Below are 22,149 nucleotides of genomic sequence, written 5' to 3' on the forward strand. Positions count from 1 at the left end.
GTGTAAACATTTTATGCCTAAGTATGCTGTCCAGTACTAACAGTAGGCTATTTCTTGAGTTACTTTACAACCAACAAACAAAAGATATTTGTATACCTTTTTCAACATTTTTATTAATCTGGCGATCGACACACAATATATTGTTTTGCAAAAACATTGTAAAGCATATGAACAATACATCTAAACAGATTAAAGCATTTAATTTAGAACATATGAAGGCCAAGACTGCTCTTACTTTTGGCAAAATGTGTGTATGGAATGCCACTATTCCTGTGGAAGTGTTCGTACATATGCCAAGTAAGAAAAACTTTGTTTTGCTATTGCAGAGATCTGTTGTATGTATATGACACCCAAGAAATACTGTTCACATAATCTAATCTCAGAAGAAACTCTTAAGGCTGTCCAGAATGCAGGAAGCAAGTATAAAAATTGTGGATAAATAAGACCATTTTAAAAATGCGTTGTCTTTTAAATCGCTTGCATTTCAAAGAGAACTCAAGGCACCAGTCTTGATTGTCAGAGCATCTGAGGCTTGTGTTGAAGTTTGATCAAAATGCCCTTATTGAAAATCAAGAATGATGAAGTTTGATTTCAATACTCTCATTAAAACTGTGAAATGGTTAGAATCATGTGCAAAAATACCCTTTCCTAAATGTTACTATATATCTATATACTATATTTCAAATGCTGTTTAGTACTACAATGATAAGCCATAATGTTTGAAGAATCATTAATTATGTTAAAATGAATAAGTCAGTCATCATGAGCAATTAGAACTGTATGTCTGTTAAAACACATTGAGCTGCAAAGTACAGTTTGTTTAATGAAAGTGCAGAGAACGCTTCATCAGGTGTTTAAAAACCATGGCATTGGATACGGCCTGTTTTGACTGAGTGATGCAGTTCAAGCAATGTGGGTCTTTGCAGAGAAATGTTTTTAGTTAATGATCACCAGCCCAATTTGCCTGCATCATTATATAGGCGAAAGGTTAAGACAGCTCAGCTTTTACATTACATTATTGGCATTTGGCAGATGCTCTTATCCAGAGCGACGTACAGTTAATTAGACTAAGCAGGAGACAATCCTCCCCTGGAGCAATGCAGGGTTAAGGGCCTTGCTCAAGGGCCCAACGGCTGTGCGGATCTTATTGTGGCTACACCGGGATTAGAACCACCGACCTCGCGTGTCCCAGTCATTTACCTTCACCACTACACTACAGGCCGCCCGCTTTCATGGAGTGACAGAAAATATTAAGGCGGGTGAAGAGAGACAATGTGATGTTATATGACAATTGATTGGTTAGCTATAATGTATAAAGACTAGGATACTTCCTACTGATACTTCCTACTTTGGAATTCTCTGGTAGTTCTGGAAGTTCTCTGGAGCACACAGAGTCCCCAGATTAATCTGTTTTATTTTAAACTAAAGATTTGTAATGAGCAACTACTGACTCTGAATATTTCTTCAACATCATTGCTGCCAATACAACTTCACCCACGTAAAAGGGACGAGGAGGAAAAGAGACAAAAAAATATTTCCTCAACATTTGGTGCCGAAACCCGGGATCCAATCTTCTGAAGCGGGACTGCTGACGGCTGATGGGACACGGTGTTTTTCCCTGAATAGGACCAGTGCGCACAACTAAGATACAGGTAAACAGTCACCATTTTTATAAAAGACTGTGAGGGCGTTACCCGTGGCCCATCAGCTTTTGGCAGTGCCTGTAAAGGAGTGACGGATACCTGTGGGTGAGTTGTGGCTTTTTGTAAAAGTGTGATGTTGAAAAGCATGAATGAAGTACAATGATAAGATGAGCCTTATAGCTACCCAAAACCTGTGAGAAGTTGTATTGGGCAGACTGGCAGTTGGTGCAGTGCACACATGCGGACGGACAGACTTGTCCATACTCACTTGAGATACATGGAATTTTATGTGGAACAGGGACTTAAAGGCAAAAGACTCTTTTTAGAGGAGCCGTAAATCACCGTGCAGAGGATCGTACCTATCACTTCCTATCCCTGAGAAGACCTTAGCTTCTGCATCGATCTTTGCTTATCGCCCATTTTTGGTTCCTCATGCTCACTTGTTTGCCCCGGCTGCTGAATTTTTGCTCTTAAATACACCTGCTATTTGTCCCAAGGTAAAACTGTAAATATTTTCACTGACAGCAGATATGCTTTTCGGGGTAGTGCGATTTCAGAACACAGAGGTTTTCTTACTTCCTCAGGAAAAGCTATTCAATATGGACATTTGGTGCATTGCCTCCTAGAGGCCATTCTTTTGCCTACATCTGTTGCAATATGTAAATTTACGGCTCACACAGGCCAACCAAACGCTATCTCTCAGGGAAATTCTGCTGCGAAGGCCACTGCCTCAGCCCCTCCCAACACAGCTCTCAGTCTGCCCACACAGGGACGGCACCTGCCGGGTCCTTACAATGCCTTTTGGAATGGCCACTCTGTACTACCAAGCCATCAATCCCCTGTAAAAACTATTGCCGAAATACAACCCAGAACCCTGGGTCTGCTTCAAAGGGAGCGGTAATTTAGATATGGGAACAACTACCCATTGTAATTTAGCCTTAAATGCCACCCAAACACGAGAAATGACCAACACTAATTTAACTAAAGGGACTGCTATCGCACTAGACATGTAATGGCAGTGTGGGGAAAATGCTTGGAACCGCCTGCCAGTTCACTGGGGGGGAATATGTGCCCCTGTCACACCAGTTTTCATAGTTCAAGCAAAAGCCAGAGGATCTAGGGAAACATAAAATAACACATAAAAAGAAGGAAGACAAACCAATCAGGGAAGATCACATCTGACTTCCCACACGTGTATTTTCTGTGTTTGTGTGTATTTGAGTAGGCTGGGTAAGATTATTGACTTAATATTTCTCTTCTTAATTTCTGTATTAATTAACTGTTGAATTCTAAGATAATGACCTACCTGCCTGTTAAGAAATTCTTGCTTTTAACTTGCGTAATCTCCATGGCTCTAATTAATTTTATACCTTTTTCAGCAATAGGGCTAATCCCGGGAGCATATACTGAGTACTGGTGGCATATAAGGGTGAGTCAAGTGGAAGCACTCCGAGCGTCACACATGATTAAAACCAAATTCTAAATTCTCGTTTAAAATGGAGTCAGATAACAAAAGTAAATTTGTTGGCCCTATTATGGAGATTCTTGGTTTGCCCGGACCAGTAGAGAGCGGAAGGCAGAGTGGTACTACTGTCTTTGTAACATAGTTTATTTATCGGCTGATCTAGTCTCTCCGCCTAGCGGTCACTAATATTTAACCCGATTAACATTCTTTTATTTATTGGCTGATCTAGTCTCTCCGCATAGCGGTCACTAATATTTAACCCGATTAACATTCTTTTATTTATTGGCTGATCTAGTCTCTTACTAGTCTTACTACTAATCACTCTCTAATACTCTCAGTGCTTGGGACCCAGTCCCAGAGTGTTAGTATTACTACTAATCACTCTCTAATACTCTCAGCGCTTGGGACCCAGTCCTTAGAGTGTTAGTAAGAGCACGCCGGCTCTGGAGATGCCATACAGGCTCTCGTGTTTGAATCACTCTCTTGAGTGATGAGCTCGTCAGCCCCAAGTCAAACGTGGTACCTTTTAGTGATTTACTATGGCCTCACCTGAGTGTTCTTTTGTTTTTTGTTTTAGGACCGCATATTGGTTACCACACACATAAACGTCTCAGAACTGGACCGGATACCATCATCCTTCCCCACAGGCGATTGCTTACAATCCCTTCGTGGGCTGGGTTTTTCGGTTCAAGGGACTATAACCCCTGGCAGTGTACACTGTCTGTCCGTGTCACAGACCCCGAGACTGTTCTGTATAGGGAAGAACCACATCAGCGATCCCATCCTCGTCGCCAAACTGTGCGGGGAAAAATTCCCTTTTTAACATGCACAAATAAGATATCACAGGTGAGCATCATCTGATGAAACAGATCCAGTAAAAACACAACAATAGCTATTCCTCTATTTAACTTTCGTATTTATTTGCAAAAAAATTACAGAAAGTGAGAAAGCTTACCGGCTTTCTGATTTGAATCAGCCATAGTAAGTCTCTTATGCACACTTTTCCTGAAGGGGGGGCTTTACCAAAACAAAAAGCTGGCCACGAACATTTATCAGTCTTTTGTCTTCTGAATACCCCTTGTTGACCTTGCTGTAAGACCAGAATGTGCTAGCTGAGAAGCAGAGACATTAAGGTGAAAGGCTGTCTGTCTGCTGGAGAGAGACAGAGAAAGACTCATAGTAAGCACTTAATTCAGAAAGTGGTCTAATAGTATAAGGATTATCACTAAAAGGTTATTTGTAATCATGTGATTGTCTTTGTTAACACACATTGTCAATTCAGAATCAATTAAGAAAATTATACTTCCTACTGTTACTTTGGAATTCTCTGGAAATTCTCTGGAAGTTCTCTGGAGCACACAGACTCCCCAGATTAATCTGTTTTATTTTAAACTAAAGATTTGTAATGAGCAACTACTGACTCTGAATATTTCTTCACCATCATTGCTGCCAATACAACTTCACCCTTTTACTTTCTCTGACGTAGCCAAAGAGCGCTGATGACCTGATGTTCTCTGAGCACTGATTGTTCATGGCTCTTGTGAAACATGTCCTTCTTTTCTCCCCCAGCTTTGCAGCTTGGCTGCGTTTAAGCCGGGTTAGGAATTGACCACTTCGCCAAAACAAGGCAAGGCATTTTGTTACATGGACAGCGTGTACAGTTAACTTTTGTGTCTTTTCACTATAATTTATGAGTGATGTCACCAAAAACATATAAAAGTTAATACACGTACTGTAACGCAAGTTGGTTATATTACCAGAAATGTCTGTTTCACTGGTGGGAAATACATGAATGGTCATTTGTTTTCAAGGTGAAATACAGTGCTGGTGGAGAGCTCCTCAGGTATACCATGAGAGGTGGTGGAAATGTCAATGACAGAATGCTCACAGCTGTATCCAGGAGAGTACAAGCAGCAAAATGTTCACAGCGCTACACATACACATGCTTATTGTGCTCAATAACTCCTTGATAACCTGTGTCTTACGACATACTCACATCTCACAATAAGTCTCTTTACTCTGCAAAGTCATTATTAAGTATTTTTGTCTTAAAATCTTATTTCTATGATTTTTTTGCTTAATAATAAAATAATATTGTTGATGGGGTGAAACCGTTTGACTGCTTTCAATATTTTTCCAGAACTTCACTCTTGAAGCAAAATGTAACCTAAAACAAGCCAAGAGTTTTTGCAGTGTAGAAAGCAGAGATGGGGACTCAAGTCAGCGACTCGGACTCGTCAATAAGGACTCATGAACAATTAGAGTCTGCCTAATGGCATCATGAAAACGATGAGGTGAATAATGCCGCAGTCAATTTAAATTATTTAAAGATATTCCTTTGTGGAAACACGCCCAACGTCGTTTTACGTGCCACACCGTGCGTTTAGTTGTAAGCACAGCAACACCTTACGCTGTATTTCTTGCAGCATAGCTCACTGAGATTAGCTACAGTTCCACATGTTGTGGCCTTTGTGAATTTAAATAATTCAGGCTCATCGAGCCAAACAAAATGAATGCAATTAGCAAAATGTGAGGAAAAAAAAATACGGGAGCAACCACGTCAAATTTCAACAGATGTTTGAAAACTCATACGGAATGGTAAGTCAGTTTACTTGCACTGGAGCTGATCCCACCACTGTTCAGTGTTGCATTAACGTAACTTGGCTAAACTGTTGGCCAAATGGCAATGGCATTCCTTTGGATTTTAGGTTTTCCTATAGCGCAATGTAGATGTAGTCCCAAAATCATAGCTCCCGATTTCTTACATAAACAATATCTAGCCTCATTAGATTTTTTTGAATGATTAAAGTAAATGCTTAACAGTTACCTTTCATTTAAAAATTAAAGTAAGAGTATATAAAACATTTTTTACAAACACTTCGACCCTAATCTCAAAAGATTGTGCTTTATTTACAAAACACAACACTCAAAATGGTAAGCACTTGTAAACGCAGCCCGTTCGCCTGTTCAAAACATGCATTGTGCATTGATATCCTTGAAGAAATCTTGCAATTCTAAACTCATTGGTTCACTCATTCCTCATTTTTCATGAAATACTATAGGAACATTTGTTTAGATCGCCCACACAAAAGATACCTATAGCTTCACTTCACTTTACTGTAGCATGAAAAAATACTTGATGCATGTTTCAATGTGGTCTTTTTGTGGTTCTAAATAAAGGGAATAGTAGAAGAGAGTGGAATCGTTGAAAAATATAATTATAACATACTGGGTTTGTTTCAGTTTTCTTTTTTCTTTTTTTTTTCACAATAGCAAACAAGCATTTTTTAATACTTTTTAGAACTTTTCACAGTTAGCACAAGAGCACTGTATGTGGACCAAACTGAATTATTTTTTCATTGCTTTTACAAAAAATCAGGCTGAAAACTATACATTTCTACAGTACAATTTGAATATACATTATACATATATATATATACTATACTATACATTTCTACAGTCCAATTTGAAAATCACTAACAGAAAATAGAGCATCGACAGTAATGCCACTGGTTATTAGTGTTTCTAGTGCTGGTGCTTTTCCTTTGAGACATGCTTGCAGTGGTTTGGTAGTTTTGATCCATTTTGTGAATTAAATAAACTGACGAGCTGCATGTTGGCGCAGAGAGTTGTATGAAGAAAAAGTGTAAAAACACTGTAATCAAATTGTAAAGAAAACTGAAATAGCATAGCAACAAAAAATCTGAACTGCAGTGAAAGACACGGTCTTCTACTAGGACGATCCCCCCCAGATGAGAAACAAGGCCACCTCTCTGAAGGAGTACCTGTCGTCTGCCATTCCATTGACCACCTCACCTCCTCCTCCTCTTCCTCCTCCTCTCACTGCTTGATCCCTATTCTAACATGGACCATCTGACTGCTCCATGTTGTCGCTATGTTGTTGCAGGTGGATACACATCCTTACACCTGCTCTTACCACTATGTAAAATCAATCATCAGCCATTTGACAACCAGCTCGAACGTGCATGTCCAAAAAGGTTGAAAAGCCCAGTGACAAAGGATGGTGAGGCAATATTACATTCAATGACAATCTGGTAAAATTGATCCTGTTCCAAAGTAATTGGTGTCAATAGACTTCTTTATCCTAAAACATTCATGATCTAAACATGGAATGTTGTAACAGTGATCAGTTTCCATAAAACTGTTATGTTATGTAATGTTACACACATTTATAATTTTTAGTAGTTGGATACTTTGGTAGTCGGATGCATTGTAATGGATGGAAAGACCTTTTCCTAAGTGTTTCATATCTTTGTTTTCAGCACAAGCTCGGCTACAATAATATGGCAACAGTAAGTAGGTCAGAATCATATGAACCATATGAATCATATCCAAACAGAACATAGGGAAGCGGCTGAAATAAACTAGCGAGTCGATGGGATCATTTAGGCCTACTTATTTTTTGAGAGCAAATATATCATAGTTTCATGCACACCACCTTTTATGGCTTAGAGTGGCTCCACTTTTAGAAAGACCACAAGTGGTGGTCGATACATGTCCCCTGTGCTGGCACTAGCAGGGTGACATCCAACCTATTTCACATCCGACCAAAAAATTAAAAAGTAGGCTAATGAAAAAAGTACATTGGATACATTGGCAGTTAGATGCATTGTAATGAATGAAAAGACAGTCTTTTCAAATGTAATGTGTGTATTTCATTTTGAAATGCTAATACTTTGAAAGTAAAGTTGAGTTGAGTGATTTGGTTTAGTGATCAAATGATTTTTGGTTTATGTATATTGTATCCAAGCAATAGAAAAAAAATGTTTAGAGTTTTGAAAAGTTTCCATTTTGATGATCCATTTCGAGTTTTGTGTCTACAGTTTTCAAAAATGACCTCAAGGTTCTGAAATTAGTGTCAAAGTGATTGTAAAGAACTGTAATAAACCAATACTGCAATATGATTCAAATTTCAACACTTTGTAACTTCATCTACAAATAAAGTTATAACTATAATTAGTCACAGATGGAGATTAAGCCTAGTCCTAGACTAAATTTAATTGGAGATTATCTACACAAAGCTGCATTTAGTCCAGGATTAAGATTAATCTGTGTTCATGTAACCGGCCCCTATTCTGTTATTGACCATCATCTTATATTGCAGCCCATGGTAATGCTTACATTATGTCACATGAGATCTTAAAAATACAATGGTTATTTATTTTATCTTATTTATTGATATATCAATGACCTACCACACCAGACCTGAGGTTTTGGCAAGCCTTTCTCCAGCCATCTTGAGAAAGGCTTTGCCAAAACATTGGCTCAGGCGTGGTAGTTCATTGATATATGAATAAATAAATGAAATAACCACTATCTTTTTGTGTGCCCCTGATAATACTGCTTCTTCGGTTGATGTCTTATACAAAATATGTCTCCTACACTTCTGGTTTCTGTATCTTCAATTAGCGTAGGGATCGTGATTCATTTCTATAGCCACACTGTTGTTTAGGCTGCACCATACTGGAGACTCGGACTCTAGCTCAGAGACTTGAGACTTGACATGGACTTGCATTTGACGACTTGTGAACATCTCTGGTGGAAAGCGAGAGAGAGGAAATGGAATGATAACAGAAGTGTGTAATGTGTTCCTGGGGGGGACAGAAGGTGCAGTCAGGCTGAGGTTGAGGGGTTCTAGCTGCCCTTGACCAGGGTCAGGAACTCCTCCCGTGTCTTGGGGTCCTCCCGGAACACGCCCAGCATGGTGCTGGTGATGGTACGGCTGTTAATCTTCTGCACGCCACGCATGACCATGCACATGTGCCTGCAACACACATTATTACATTATTACATTAATGGCATTTGGCAGACGCTCTTATCCAGAGCGACGTACAACAAAGTTCAAAGTGCATACCCATAACCAGGGATAAGTGCACTGAAAGACCCTAGAGGGAAGTAAAATTTCAACTGCTACCTGCACAACAAAGGTAAGGACCAGGGTCTATTTGATCATCGGATGATTATTATTATTATTATTAGATATATATATTTTTTTATTGTAATACTGCAACACGCAAATGTATGAACAAACCGCTTACCAAGCCAGATAATACCAAGAATGTATGATTAGTGTGCACGCAAACACGCACACACCTCTGCTCTTAGCATAGGCAACGCATGCACGGAAAGCCTGAATAAGGCACACCAAGAGACTGCTTTGTGTGGTATTGTATACTCTCGTGTATCTCTAGCAGAGGTTTTGGTTGTTAAGCTTATGTATAGAGGACCCTTGGGCTGTTCAAGTAGGGCTATTTTAGGCAAATTAGGCAGTAGGTACACTTGAACAACACTTGAACGAGTAGGAAAAGGTGAGCATTGCTGGGCTGAATGGCCTGATCTCACCATTACCTTGTTATGTTATGTTTTGTTATGTTATGTTATGTTATGTTAATCCAGGCTCGACTCAGTGCTGTATACCTTCTACACAGTCGGAAAAATGACTGGCCCGGATGCCTCGCCTAGTCTTCACATGAATTGCTCGCATGTGTTTTGCATGCAGTAAAGACGGTGAGTAGACAGGATTGTGTATCGGTGTGGTTGACACTCACGCTGCCTCGATGACCACCGCCACTCCCGCTGGCTGGAGGGCTTCGCAGATGGCGTGGGCGATCTGCTTGGTCAGCCGTTCCTGAACTGCAGGGGGGAAGACAGAGCCTGTTACTGGGAGGGAGGAGTACTGTAACGCCGCGCTGGCTCCAGACAGACGACAGGGAGCTGGACACTGGCATAGCAGGGAGCACAGTTGAAACGGAGACACCAGGGTTATTGTGTTCACAGCAGGAGAACATAACTATGCGTCCAAGAGCTGCATCGCAAATGGACTCTCGATTAGACTCTGTAAGAAGTGGTGCATGATGGGAAATCGCACTCACCTTGGAGCCTCCGGCTGAAGATTTCAACAATTCTGAAAGGAATAAATAATCCAGGCATAAACCCCACAGCCACATGGTTGTATGTGACACATGATAACTAACATGCAACAGAGATTTTTAAAAAAAAACCTCTCCATTAATAGAGGTGACCATGAATACTTGCGGCAAGTGAACTGCCTTCCCTCAGTGAACTTTACACGAAATCAATGATTTATAACTTTGCTTGGGTAAATTCCAGTCCTCTGCCCCCAAAGTCATTTCAGGTGAACATATAGGCCTACTTATCTAACACCAAACTGAAATTGAGGTCAAGTCAAGGACTCTCTTGATTGGTTCTGGGGATTGGCCTTCACAGCACAGTTTGCGATGTCATAGTAGGCTCAGCACAGTGGGGGGGACATTACAGTACTGTATTGTAATGTATTATGGGTGACATGCTAATGTCTGTGGCACGGATGGTGCAGTGGGTAGCACAGCAAGGAGGTCCTGGGTTCGAATCCCGGTCGGCCGGGGCCTCTCTGTGTGGAGTTTGCATGTTCGCCCCGTGTTCGTGTGGGTTTCCTCCGGGTACTCCGGTTTCCTCCCACAGTCCAAAGACATGCAGGTTAGGCTGATTGGAGAGTCTAAATTGCCCGTGGGTATGAGTGTGTGAGTGAATGGTGTGTGTGCCCTGCGATGGACTGGCGACCTGTCCAGGGTGTATTCCTGCCTTTCGCCCAATGAATGCTGGGATAGGCTCCAGCCCCCCTGCTACCCTGTTCAGGATAAGCGGGTTAGGATAATGAATGAATGAATGAATGTTAATGTCTGTGCAGGTGTTGCAAAGGCCAATGCAAAGTCAGCTATGTTCAGAACTACAGAGAGGGCCCCTTTCTCTAGTGAAGAGAGGAAAGGTTCACACACACACACACACACACACACACACACTGTGCGGAGCGGTGCCTGGGGATTCCCTCAGCTCTGAGAACGGGCTTTGCCTGCGTTCACATGTACACCCACGATGCTCAGCCAGGTTTAATCCTAAGCTTCAAGTGAATGGGCCGAAATAACAGAAGAACGCAGCCACTCGAGAGTAACCCGTCCGGTCCCCCTCTCCCACTTTCTCACACGGGCCGCTAGTGCTTCGACCGGGCGGACCAGACTGAGAGGTCAACTGAGTCTCTACACTGTGATCACAGTTCATTCTCTCACAGTGTGTGTGTGTGTATGTATGTGTGTGAGAGTGAGAGAGAGTGTGTACTCACCTTGCCAGTTTGCTCAAGCCAACCACTTTTTTACTTGGAAGATATCCAATATGCACCTGTGTATTACACCAGAGAGAATATTACTAAATGTACGTCATCATACATTAAAGATAAAAAAGTAGATTAATGTTAACTAGATGTGAACTGTGAACTAGATTAATGCAATGCACACACACATACTCGGTCACGCAAACACACAGTGTAATGTATTGGACATTTACAAACTGGAGCGCATTCAGTTAAATAGGGAATACACCATTTGCAACACATTTTTACAATATGTCAATATGCATTTCAATATACTGCATATTCCATAATTAAATATGCTGCCCTCTATGCATTAAATGACGATTGAAAAAGTCAACATGATCTATTTTGTTGTATGTACTTTGTAAAACAGCCTGGCTTGGACCCAAACTTAGCTACAGCCTCAGTTCTTGCAGGGTTCTTCTGACTGTCCGTCAACCTCTTGGGCTCCTAGGCACCTTTTGCCTAATAATACTGGAACCAAAGTCATGATGTGTAGCTTTTTGGCTTGTCTTTGTCTGCCCCGATCGGATTGCAAAAAAAGCAACCGATCCAATCAAAAGCACCACACTAAGTTTTAGGTATCAGTCACGGGATCAATCTACTGTTGATTTTCTTTTATTTCTTTCTAGTCTCGCCTGGGTTCGTATGCAAGCTAACACTTTGACAATACAACCATAACGTTAAAGAAATAAAAACATTTGAACACTGTATGTTAACGGTGTATGTTCCTGGATTAATGTGTATGATTTCAGATTGTGGGCGGCACGGATGGTGCAGTGGGTAGCACTGCCGCCTCACAGCAAGAAGGTCCTGGGTTCGAATCCCCGTTGGCCGGGGCCTCTCTGTGCGGAGTTTGCATGTTCTCCCTGTGTCTGCGTGGGTTCCTCCGGGTACTCCGGTTTCCTCCCACAGTCCAAAGACATGCAGGTTAGGCTGATTGGAGAGTCTAAATTGCCCATAGGTATGAGTGTGTGAACGATTGGTTTGTGTGCCCTGCGATGGACTGGTGACCTGTCCAGGGTGTATTCCTGCCTTTCGCCCAATGTATGCTGGGATAGGCTCCAGCCCCCTGCGACCCTGTTCAGGATAAGCGGGTTAAGATAATGGATGGATGGATGGATGGATTTCAGATTGTGCCCCTACTGTACGTTGTGAATTTTCTTGCTTCCTCATCCCCCAATATCATATTATTGAGACCCCTGAACCACAGCGTACCCCCTGCTGCCTACCTTTCCAAAGAAGGGCACCAGGTGATGTTCGCAGAGAGAGAACATGTCTATGTCTTTCACAATCACCATCTCATCGTGGTCCTCATCGAATATGGCGTCATTCAGGATATCTAAGAAAAGACATACAGAGAAAAAGGTTGATTGTTTTTTGGTAACACTTTACAATAAGGTTCCATGAATTGGCATGAACTAATTTAGTTGTTAACGATTACTGAGAAGATAATCTGTACAGCTCTGTTAATGTATTTGTACATCATGTTAATAACTGCATTAGTTATTGCCAATTCATATTGGAATTAAAAACATTTCTAAGAATACCTTGATACCTTGCATTTTGGATGACTTTTGAATAATTAAGTGTGACCTGTTAGGGTCAGTACTGTTTCCCCTGGAATGTCTGGTTCACACACACACACACACACACACACACATACAGAAGGCAAGCACATTGATGGATCAAAAGTAATTCCAGTTATGTCAGAGAATAATATTGTGTAACAGGGGTGTGCAATATTTTCAGAGATTACATGAAATGTTAATCACTGGTTTTCTTTTCTCCTTCAAATTAATGGTATTAGTTTGCCTAGGTAAGCAGTGTTTGGGTTTGTTCATACATTTGCGTGTTGCGGTATTAGAAGAAAAAAAAAAAAAAAAAAAAAAAGATCAAATAGGCCCTGGTCCTTATCTTTGTTGTGCAGGTCACAGTTGAAATTGTACTTCCCTCTAGGTTCTTTCAGCACACTTATCCCTGGTTATGGGTATGCACTTTGCACTTTGTTGTACGTCGCTCTGGATAAGAGCGTCTGCCAAATGCCATTAATGTAATATGTAATGTAATGTTTTAGTATTTTAGTATCTAATGTTTTTTAGTATTTCCTATTACACCAATAATCTACTGGGAGAAACATGTTTATTGTACATTGTGAGCCTTGTGATGTTTTTTGTATGCAACAATGTTAATCCTAAAGATACCTACACTATATCCTATGTAAAAAAAAAAATTTTCAACTAAAACTAGACACACATTAAAAAACATTTCATTATTAATAATTTATCCATGCTTTGTGCACAAAAGCTGTACATAGGCTACACAGTTAAATATCAAGTGTTCATTTAAGTCTTACAGAGTATCCTGCATGTGAGTCCACATACTGTAAGAGTTGATTTAAACACTGAACATTTTACTGTGTAGGCTGCAGGTTAACTGGCATCATGCAAATTCGGCATGAAGCTCATAGTTCACGCTGGAACACGCTGGTGTTCGCTCCCCTTTCCCACAGTAGTGGAGTAAGTATTTGGTCAAGTGACTTTTGTCATGACCGTGTCATTTTCTCTAACACCAAATGACACCAAAATAGTCGATATAGCCTGTGACCAAAAATGAAGACATGACCAAAAACGAACGCGCGAGAATCACGAGTGCACTACAATCTATAATCTAAAATAATCTTTGCACCTGCTATATTCAAGTGAAATCCATAACTGAGACTATAGTAATATAAATACCTTACAAATAGCCTAATCTTATGGACTCATGGAATTAAGGGAAGGTCGGGTCTAAAAAAAAATAAATAAATAAATAAAGCCTGTTCGGCTGTTTTCTCACCGTAGACATTCTCATGGTAGCCCTTTGTGAGAAATTGCATCGCTTTTGCGGCACGGACCGGCGTCCTGAGAAGCCCTTGGCGCTCGGTATCCTCTCCCAGCCCCCGAAGGATGCTCGTATAGGCAGCCTCCAGCGCCGGCAGGTTGGACTCGTCCTCCGACTCCTTCCGAGACTTCTCCTCGTTGCACTGGAGCGCAGCCTTCTTCGCTTCGATCGACAGCTCACTGAACCCGTTGTGACACCGAAACTCATTGACAATCTTGTCATTGCACAGTCCGTTCATTTCCACGGCTTTCTGATATTCCATTGAATAAATCGATGGGTGGTAGCCTACTCTCGCAAAGCTCTGATTTAACTTAGGATGTTCTTAAAATGTATTCTTGTTTTTTTTGGTTGGTAGCCTCGCAGTTTCCTGGATATTTGATCAAGTTTTTATGCTGTTACAGCACGATTTATCGAGCGTCGCCTGCTTGCACTCTGTCCCGCAAGCATTATTTATAGGGCTGGATAATGCACACCAGTGAATTCGCTTTAATAATGACGTCACGTTGGCGTCACTAAACGGTGAAGACACGCTCCATTCATGAGAGGCGGGGGCGGGAGCATGTAGGTATAGCCTGCGGCGCGGGACGGTAGCGAAAAAAAGCGTATGTCCAAGTCCTTGGCGGCACCACCTAACTTGCCACAACCAATCAGATTTGAATTGTACATTCATTAGTTCCGTTGTCACGGAAGACGATAGAATACAATATTAGCATATGTATAAACACTGCTGTAATTTCTGCATGGTGAACCCAAAATGTATAAAAATGCCCTTTATTAAGATCTGACAATGTACACGTAAATCACATGTGATTTTTTATTAGTACAAATTGGAGAGTACAGAGGCAAATAAAGAAATGATTGGTCCATGTCCCAAACGTAATGGAAGGCACTGTAGGAGGATACAGAGGTCCTTATTTTTCTGCAGTGCACCTTCAATTGAACTGTCTTGAACCAGCTTTAAAAAAAAAAATTAAAAAAATGGAACATCACGATAATTGTTGCAACACGATAATCCCTGGAAAAAAAGTTAAATGCGAACGGCAGCTGGGTCAGGCGGCGTGAGTCAGTCCTGCTAAATATAAACGAAGCAGCGCCTGTCACAGCAAGCCATTGTCTTTAGTGTGGCAGACGAGGCTCTTCTTTTATCCGGGGCGTCAGTGTTGCCATGGTAGTAGTTAGCGTAGGGGGGGGGGGGAGGGGAGGGGGGCGGCTGATGACACGAGGCAGACCTGTTACTAGTCTCCATCTTCCTCTGTACGTGCTGGCTGGCACTGCACAGGAAAGGCCTTTTCCGTCCCCCGCTCTCGCGTTCAAACGCTGTGGTGGAGAGTTCATGACCCGCTGTACGGTCGAATCCATTTTTCCATTTCACAGACGTGACTGTGGACGTGCGCCACTGCTTCTCCCAGCCGGAGGGGGGGGCGGCAGCGAGGATCACCACGGTTCCGGTGAAAAATTACATTACATTATTGGCATTTGGCAGACACTCTTATCCTCTTATACAGTTGATTAGACTTAGCAGGAGACAATCCTCCTCTGGAGCAAGATCTTATTGTGGCTACACCGGGATTAGAACCACCGACCTTCAGTGTCCCGGTCCTTTACCTTAACCACTACGCTACAGGCCGCCCACAGAAACCAGGGCAACCTGTATTCTTGTGGCTAAGGTAGATGACTGAGATCCGAAAGATTGGTGGTTCAAGCCCCGGTGTAGCCACGATAAGATCCGCACTGCTGTTGGGCCCTTGAGCAATACCCTTAACCTCACATTGCTCCAGGTGGGATTGTCCCCTACTAAGTCTAATCAACTGTAAGTTGTTTTGGATAAAAGCATCAACTAAATAACTAAATATTATTATTAAACCCTGGTTGGTAGATGGTGTGTGTCCTGACCATTAGGCATTCTGTGCCACCAGTATTAATTTAAACAAATCTGAGAAATAAGTTAATATAACACATGCATGCATGAGCACACACACACACACACACACACACACACACACACACACACACACACACGTGAAAAGAAAACTGGTAAGAGAAAACTTGTCACGTTTCATGTTTGTCATGTCATGTTTTATGTTTAGTTATTGTCTTGGTTATGTTATTGTCATGTCACGTATTATGTTAGTCTAGTATCACCACGTTTTTATGTTACATGTCATGTTATGTTTCAGGTTTAGTTGTTATGATTTAATTGTTAGTCTTGCCATGTCATGTTATATAGTTTATTGTCATTGTTTTGCAAACTGGTTATGTCACAATTTATGTTCCATGTTATGTTGATTTAGCATACACTTTTTCGTGTCTTTCTGCAAACCTTGCATTTCTGCTTTTTCTCTCTCCCTTTCTGTCACTCACACCCTAATTTTAAAAGCCGGCTGAATGAGGGAAGAACAGAGACAGAATGCTTGTGTTATTCACACTCCTTTGGCACATACAGTCGGTCTATAAATATTTGGACTGATAAAGTTATTGTTATTTCAGCTGTCTACCACAGGATATTGGAGTTGGAAGTAAATAATGCATCAATGCTCAGCTTTAATTTGAGGGTATTTACATCTAAACCAGGTGAACGGTGTAGGAATTACAGCCGTTTTTTACTGTATACATAGTCTCCCCAATTTTAGGGGCTCAAAAATAAATGGACAAATGAACCTATCAACATCATCAGAGTCTGGATATCTTATCGCTGAATTGTTGTCTTTTGCTTAACGTCAGACACCAGTGTACCCTGACCATAATAATTTCGGATCTGTGTGAAAGATGTGTTCAGTGCGCCCTCTAGTGGCTGTAGTCTGAAAGTGCAAAAGGGAGAAAAAAAAGCTAGTTCAAAGGTCTTACACCTGGCCAACTATTTTCTCTACAGAAGAGATAGAAATGCAGTTTGGCGCTTTAAGCTAACCTTGTATCTATCAGGGCTTTTCAAAGATGTGAAATCTCTAAGCAAGTCCAAATGTAACAAAGTGGCTTGATTCGTGATCATCTTCAACCTCATCTTCATCACTGTTCTGAGCATCAGTGTTATCATAATCATTGTTAATCATTAGCAGTAGCAGAAGCACTTGGGGGACTGCAGTAGAATCATGTGCTGTTGTATAATTATTATTATTTCTGCTCAATTACTGAATAGAGGAAACTCATTCTCCAATGGTTTCTTTGTATGTACCCTAGGTAGCTTACTCTGTTCTGCATCAATGACGTAAGCAACTGTCCAACTGTGCTTACAGCATGCGTCCTCTAGGTGTCCCCCTTACAACACGAGAGAAGGTAAATGTGTGTGCCTGGGCAGCCATATCTAGACTTGTCCTGTTTGGTCCTGCAGTCATAATTTCGGTCTCAGAACACACTGAGCACATCAGCAAAATCATCTGGATTATGTCTTAAAATGAATCTCAGCAAAGAGCCTGGTAGGTAGGGCTAGGGAGGACGTGGCTGCCATGGCCTTTATAGAGGAGCTTATGTATTGTTAGAGTTTAGAGTTAAATATTCAACTGGGTTAACAGATAGCGGAATATGTACATTATGTTATTGTGTAGAGTAAATTAAATATGGCATTTTTGAGAGTGGCAACGAGAGAGAGAGCTGTGGCTTTTGGATTGGGAGAAAGAATTAAGAGATCATAATAGCCCCGGGTAGGAAGGCAAAGGCATGATTTATTAGCTATAAGCAGTGTGAGCAGACATCCCATTTTTTCAGACTTTATCAGTGACATCACTGGCGTGGGGTGTGAGCAGTAGGATGGCTCGTGCTGTGTGCTGCCCTTAGCACTGATGGTTCCTGGTTGAGGAAGCACACTTGGCTACACTGCCACAGCCCTGCCTTGCAACAGAGGCAGACCTCCCAAAACTGGCACCTCTCACCCGACGGTCTCTTGCACTCTCTGACTGATGGCAATTGCTGACGCGGCCTCCGCTTTCGAATCTGCCCCAACTCGTCACTGTTAGGTTGAACGTCGGTATGCCAGGTGTCTATTTTAAAGGTAACTAAACCAGGCCTGCGCCCTACTCTCTCACAGTCTTAGAGGACCACTATATATTTAGAGGCATTACTGCTCTCCATTGAATTGAATTGTACTGACGGTAGCTTCCAGCAGTATTGGTCGTCTGTCCTATTAATTTCAGAGGGCGGGACCGTGATTGAAAGCACTTGACATGAATCTGAATACTAACGCATTAAGAGCCCGGGGCTATGTCTGCACATGTAGAGCGTAAAACGGGAGACTAAAATAGCATTCCAATTTCATTAAAATAGAAGGGATGGATGCCGGTGCGCAGTGAACAGGAAAACCCCTGCTTTGAACATGAGAACATGGTGGTCGGCGTGTCAATTGCGAGGCGGAAGGGTTCGAGGGGAAGTCACATTACACGCGAGGGGGGTCCAGCCTCCCGCCTGGGAGCGAGAGGGGGTGGGGAGTCTCGCTTGGTAAGAGGAGAGGAACCGGCCAAACGTCCCACAGGTACAGGTGCGCCGGTGTCACGAAACCGCGTTCATGCATTTAACTTGCGTCACGCGGCGAGTCATTGTGGTGGGAAAGGGGGCGATTTAGAAATGGGTGTTGTGTTACATCAGAGCCCGAAGGGAGTACAGAGCGCCTGTCTCCTGCGAGGCGTTCGTGAGTGTAATCTTAAGTAATTGGTGTCAATAAATCTCTCCGTCAGTCAAGTGGGTTAAGCCAGGCCTCGGTATGGAGACGTCAGAGGCTCTGAGCATTTCAGGCAAATAACTGGTAATGCTGCTTTCTCTTAAAATGAGGAGTGAGATAGAAAAATACAACCACCAAACAGTGAAAGTAAAATCACATGGTGAGGAGGAGGAGAAGGATTCTGAAATCAATAGATATATTTTTTAATATATTTAGATGTTCTTAGATTTTAGATTTTGAAAAATAGATATTTTTATTGTATCATTTTATTATTCTGCCAATAAAGAAAAATATTATTAAATCATATTTAATAGTTAACGTTTAACATTTTATAGTGTTACTGCTATTTACTGTGATACTGTGTTGTTGCATTTGAATTGAAGTGAGAGAGAGGGAAGAGAGAGAGGGATGGAGATAATGAATTCAGGAAGTCCTCCGCAGCAGTGAATCCTTGTGACTCTTAAGAACATTCTGGAGATCCAAGCTAGCCAAGCGCTGACCTCTTACCCCATCGGTTTGGACAGAGGAGGTCAAGCGGTTGGCTGCTCGTCGAGCCTGCAGCCTGAGAGGAGGGCAGAGAAGATGAGCGGACTGAGCAAGAAGACCCTGGCAATGACGATGATGGTGATTGTGATTGCACTCACTCCAGTAACACCGGCCACTTATGTTTGCAGGGAGACACGAAGTCTGGAGGCTAAGAGGGGGAAAAACACTGTGTGGGGGGGAAAACAAAAAAATGATTATGAAAGCGAGTGAAAAAAGGACAGGGAATAAGAACCCGTCCATCTCCCCGTTTATCATCCGTCTCCCCGTTTATCCGGCTCTCTTCAGCCCTGCGGTCGTGAGTCATAAAGCGGCCCACAACATCGTCTCACAGCCTCTCCTCCAGCTCACTCTGGCCAGCTCTTAATTTCATACATTTTGATTGTGTGTGTTACTCACGTCACATTAATTGAATCAATGATGTCCTCTGAGATTTATTGAACATTTGCTGAGACTGCTAGTGTCTCCTCCCCCTCCCATCACCCCCCCCGGAGTTTGACCTTTCTACACAAACCACCACTGTAACAGAAGCTGCATAGATACCGGACATTCAACTTTTCTTTGTTCAGAGAAGCACACGTACCCAATCATTGCCCTTGTGATTTCAGTGCAAAGCCAAATTCCTACCGGGGAGAACTGCCGTTTTAACATCAGGCGAGGCCGGCCTTAACAACTCGACTAATGTTGCGGCAACTGCCGCAGAAACAGGCAAGTGGCCCCGTGATGTCACATTGGAAAGCGTCACCTGCTCGTGTGGAGGAACTGAAATTAGCTCGAAGGCATTTCACTAGATACGGAGAATGATGGAAAGACAGAGTTAGAGAGAGAGAGGGTGGGGGGGGGGGGGATGCGGGGGTGAGTGGGCGGCTGGGTCTCATGGGTGAAATGTGTCACTATGACCTGGGGTAAAAAGGGAATGAGCTGGGAAAGAGGAGGAGAAGACCATTTATTAGTGACGATGATGAATACAGTCATTGTGAGCAGTGGGCCTGGGCCGGCAGTGCGGGAGAGCCCCCCACGGGTCAAACAGCCCCTGTCTTTGTGACGGCTCCGCGCATTCCTGACGCATGACCCCACATCCCTGAGAGGGATGCGGGGCGCACGGGACGGCGGGGCCGCCATCACGTGGGCCGCCGCCGGAGTCGCGACCGCCGAACCAAAATGGCGGCCCTCTCGGCCCCTTCACCGACAGCTCAGGAGACCTGAGGTCTGAACCCGAGACATCTTCTGAGGTGAGGAGGTCAACGGAGCTTAAATTGATGCTTTGACTTATGGTAGAACCTATGCACTTGTAAGTCGCTTTGGATTAAAAGCGTCTGCCAAATGACAAAAATGTAAATGTAAATTGTTCTGGAATTCATGCAGATGTTCTTTATGGAAGTTCTTGATTTCTTCTAGAAAGGGAATAGTTATACTTTGGCCCTTTTTAGATAAGATTGCACGCCCCCCCCCCCCCCCCCCCCCCCTTCACCACCCCAGCTTACACCTGTTGTTTGGATCTCCTTCTGGGTACTGAGGGTTTCAGGTATTTCTCCTGTTTAATAAGGGAGTATTATTATTAAGTATTATGCTCCCTGTTCAGTAGGTAGTGCATGCACAGAAGTGACTAAAACAGATACAGTCAGTGCCAAACCAAAATAATTACATTGCATATTCATCATGTATTTCATGAATGGTAAATGGCAGGCATTTATATAGCGCCTTTATCCAAAGCACTGTGCAATTGATGCTTCTCCATTCACCCATTCATACACACACTCACACACTGACAGCGATCAGCTGCCATGCAAGGCCCCCGACCAGCTCGTCAGGAGCATTTGGGGGTTGGGTGTCTTGCTCGGGGACACTTCCACACAGCCCGGGTGGGGGATCGAACCGGCAACCCTCCGACTGCCAGACGACTGCTCTTACTGCCTGAGCCACGTCGCCCCCACATGAGTGGTCCTGACTGCAATAAAATGTGTTACTGTGTTTATCTACTTCTTACATGGATGTGGAAACATATTTGCAGTTTGCATTTGTGCTATAATGTAAACGGAGCATAAATCAGCATATAGCCAAACAAATATTGCTTACTTAAATCAGCCCCATAATTTCCAACTAGAGCCCGCCAGAGAATAAGCATTGCAGACATGAAGATCAAAAGCTTCTCCAAACAAATAAATTATGATGAACATTGAATTAAAAACAGTGAAGCCCTCTTCTTGACCTGCTTAAGAATGTATATCATTATTTATAATTTTCTTCTGTAAATGTGTTTTTTTTTTTTTTTGTGTGTTGGCTAATTTTGAATATAAAACCCATTAGAGGTCAGCGGGTGGAGATTGCTACATATATTATCCCACTCCAGACATGTTGATGGCCACATTATAATTTGCTTACACAGAATATGCTTTCAACTGCTGCCAGCTCTGTAAAGACGATACAAACAATGTGATCCTTTGTACAACAGAACGTTGCAACGAAAATGAACATAACTTGGGCTGGATATCAAACACTATTCAAAGGCTCCTTTTTGCGATTGTTATTTTTGAGGACTTTTCTGGGAACTCTACAGGCAAAGTCACTGGTGGATTGAGGGATTTTGGAACATGTGGAAGAGCTCACCATTCTGAAACCAGAAAAAATGCAAGAGCATGTAGCAGTTGCCCATCCTCCCTCTCAGTCTCGCTTTTATCCAAAGCGACTTACAGTTCGTTAGACTAAGCAGGAGACAATCCTCCCCTGGAGCAATGCAGGGTTAAGGGCCCAATGGCTGTGCGGATCTCATTGTGGCTACACCGAGGATCGAACCGTTTTATGCCGT

At 42.4% G+C, this 22,149-nt stretch overlaps 1 protein-coding gene across 1 annotated transcript; it reads right to left on the reverse strand.

Moving 5' to 3' along the window:
• Positions 1–5,994: 5,994 nt before the first annotated feature.
• Positions 5,995–14,565, reverse strand: gch2 (GTP cyclohydrolase 2). The gene is made up of 6 exons (XM_061228100.1): positions 14,111–14,565; positions 12,505–12,614; positions 11,246–11,301; positions 10,002–10,033; positions 9,678–9,762; positions 5,995–8,893 (listed from the first exon to the last, which is right to left on the reverse strand). Exons 1-6 carry the CDS (start codon positions 14,415–14,417, stop codon positions 8,764–8,766), a joined length of 720 nt encoding a protein of 239 aa, XP_061084084.1. The 5' UTR covers positions 14,418–14,565; the 3' UTR covers positions 5,995–8,763.
• Positions 14,566–22,149: the final 7,584 nt, after the last annotated feature.

Source organism: Conger conger, chromosome 18 (assembly GCF_963514075.1).
Source record: "Conger conger chromosome 18, fConCon1.1, whole genome shotgun sequence".
Taxonomy (NCBI): Eukaryota; Metazoa; Chordata; class Actinopteri; order Anguilliformes; family Congridae; genus Conger; species Conger conger.

What these genes read in the sequence shown, in the direction of transcription:
- gch2 (XM_061228100.1), bottom strand. Translation starts at nt 14,417, where the DNA reads ATGGAATATCAGAAAGCCGTGGAAATGAACGGACTGTGCAATGACAAG. An exon ending in TGGTGCCCTTCTTTGGAAAG is followed by an intron (nt 11,302 to 12,504) that starts GTAGGCAGCAGG and finishes TGTAATACACAG; the next exon opens with GTGCATATTGGATATCTTCC. An exon ending in CTTCAGCCGGAGGCTCCAAG is followed by an intron (nt 9,763 to 10,001) that starts GTGAGTGCGATT and finishes TCCCCCCTGCAG; the next exon opens with TTCAGGAACGGCTGACCAAG.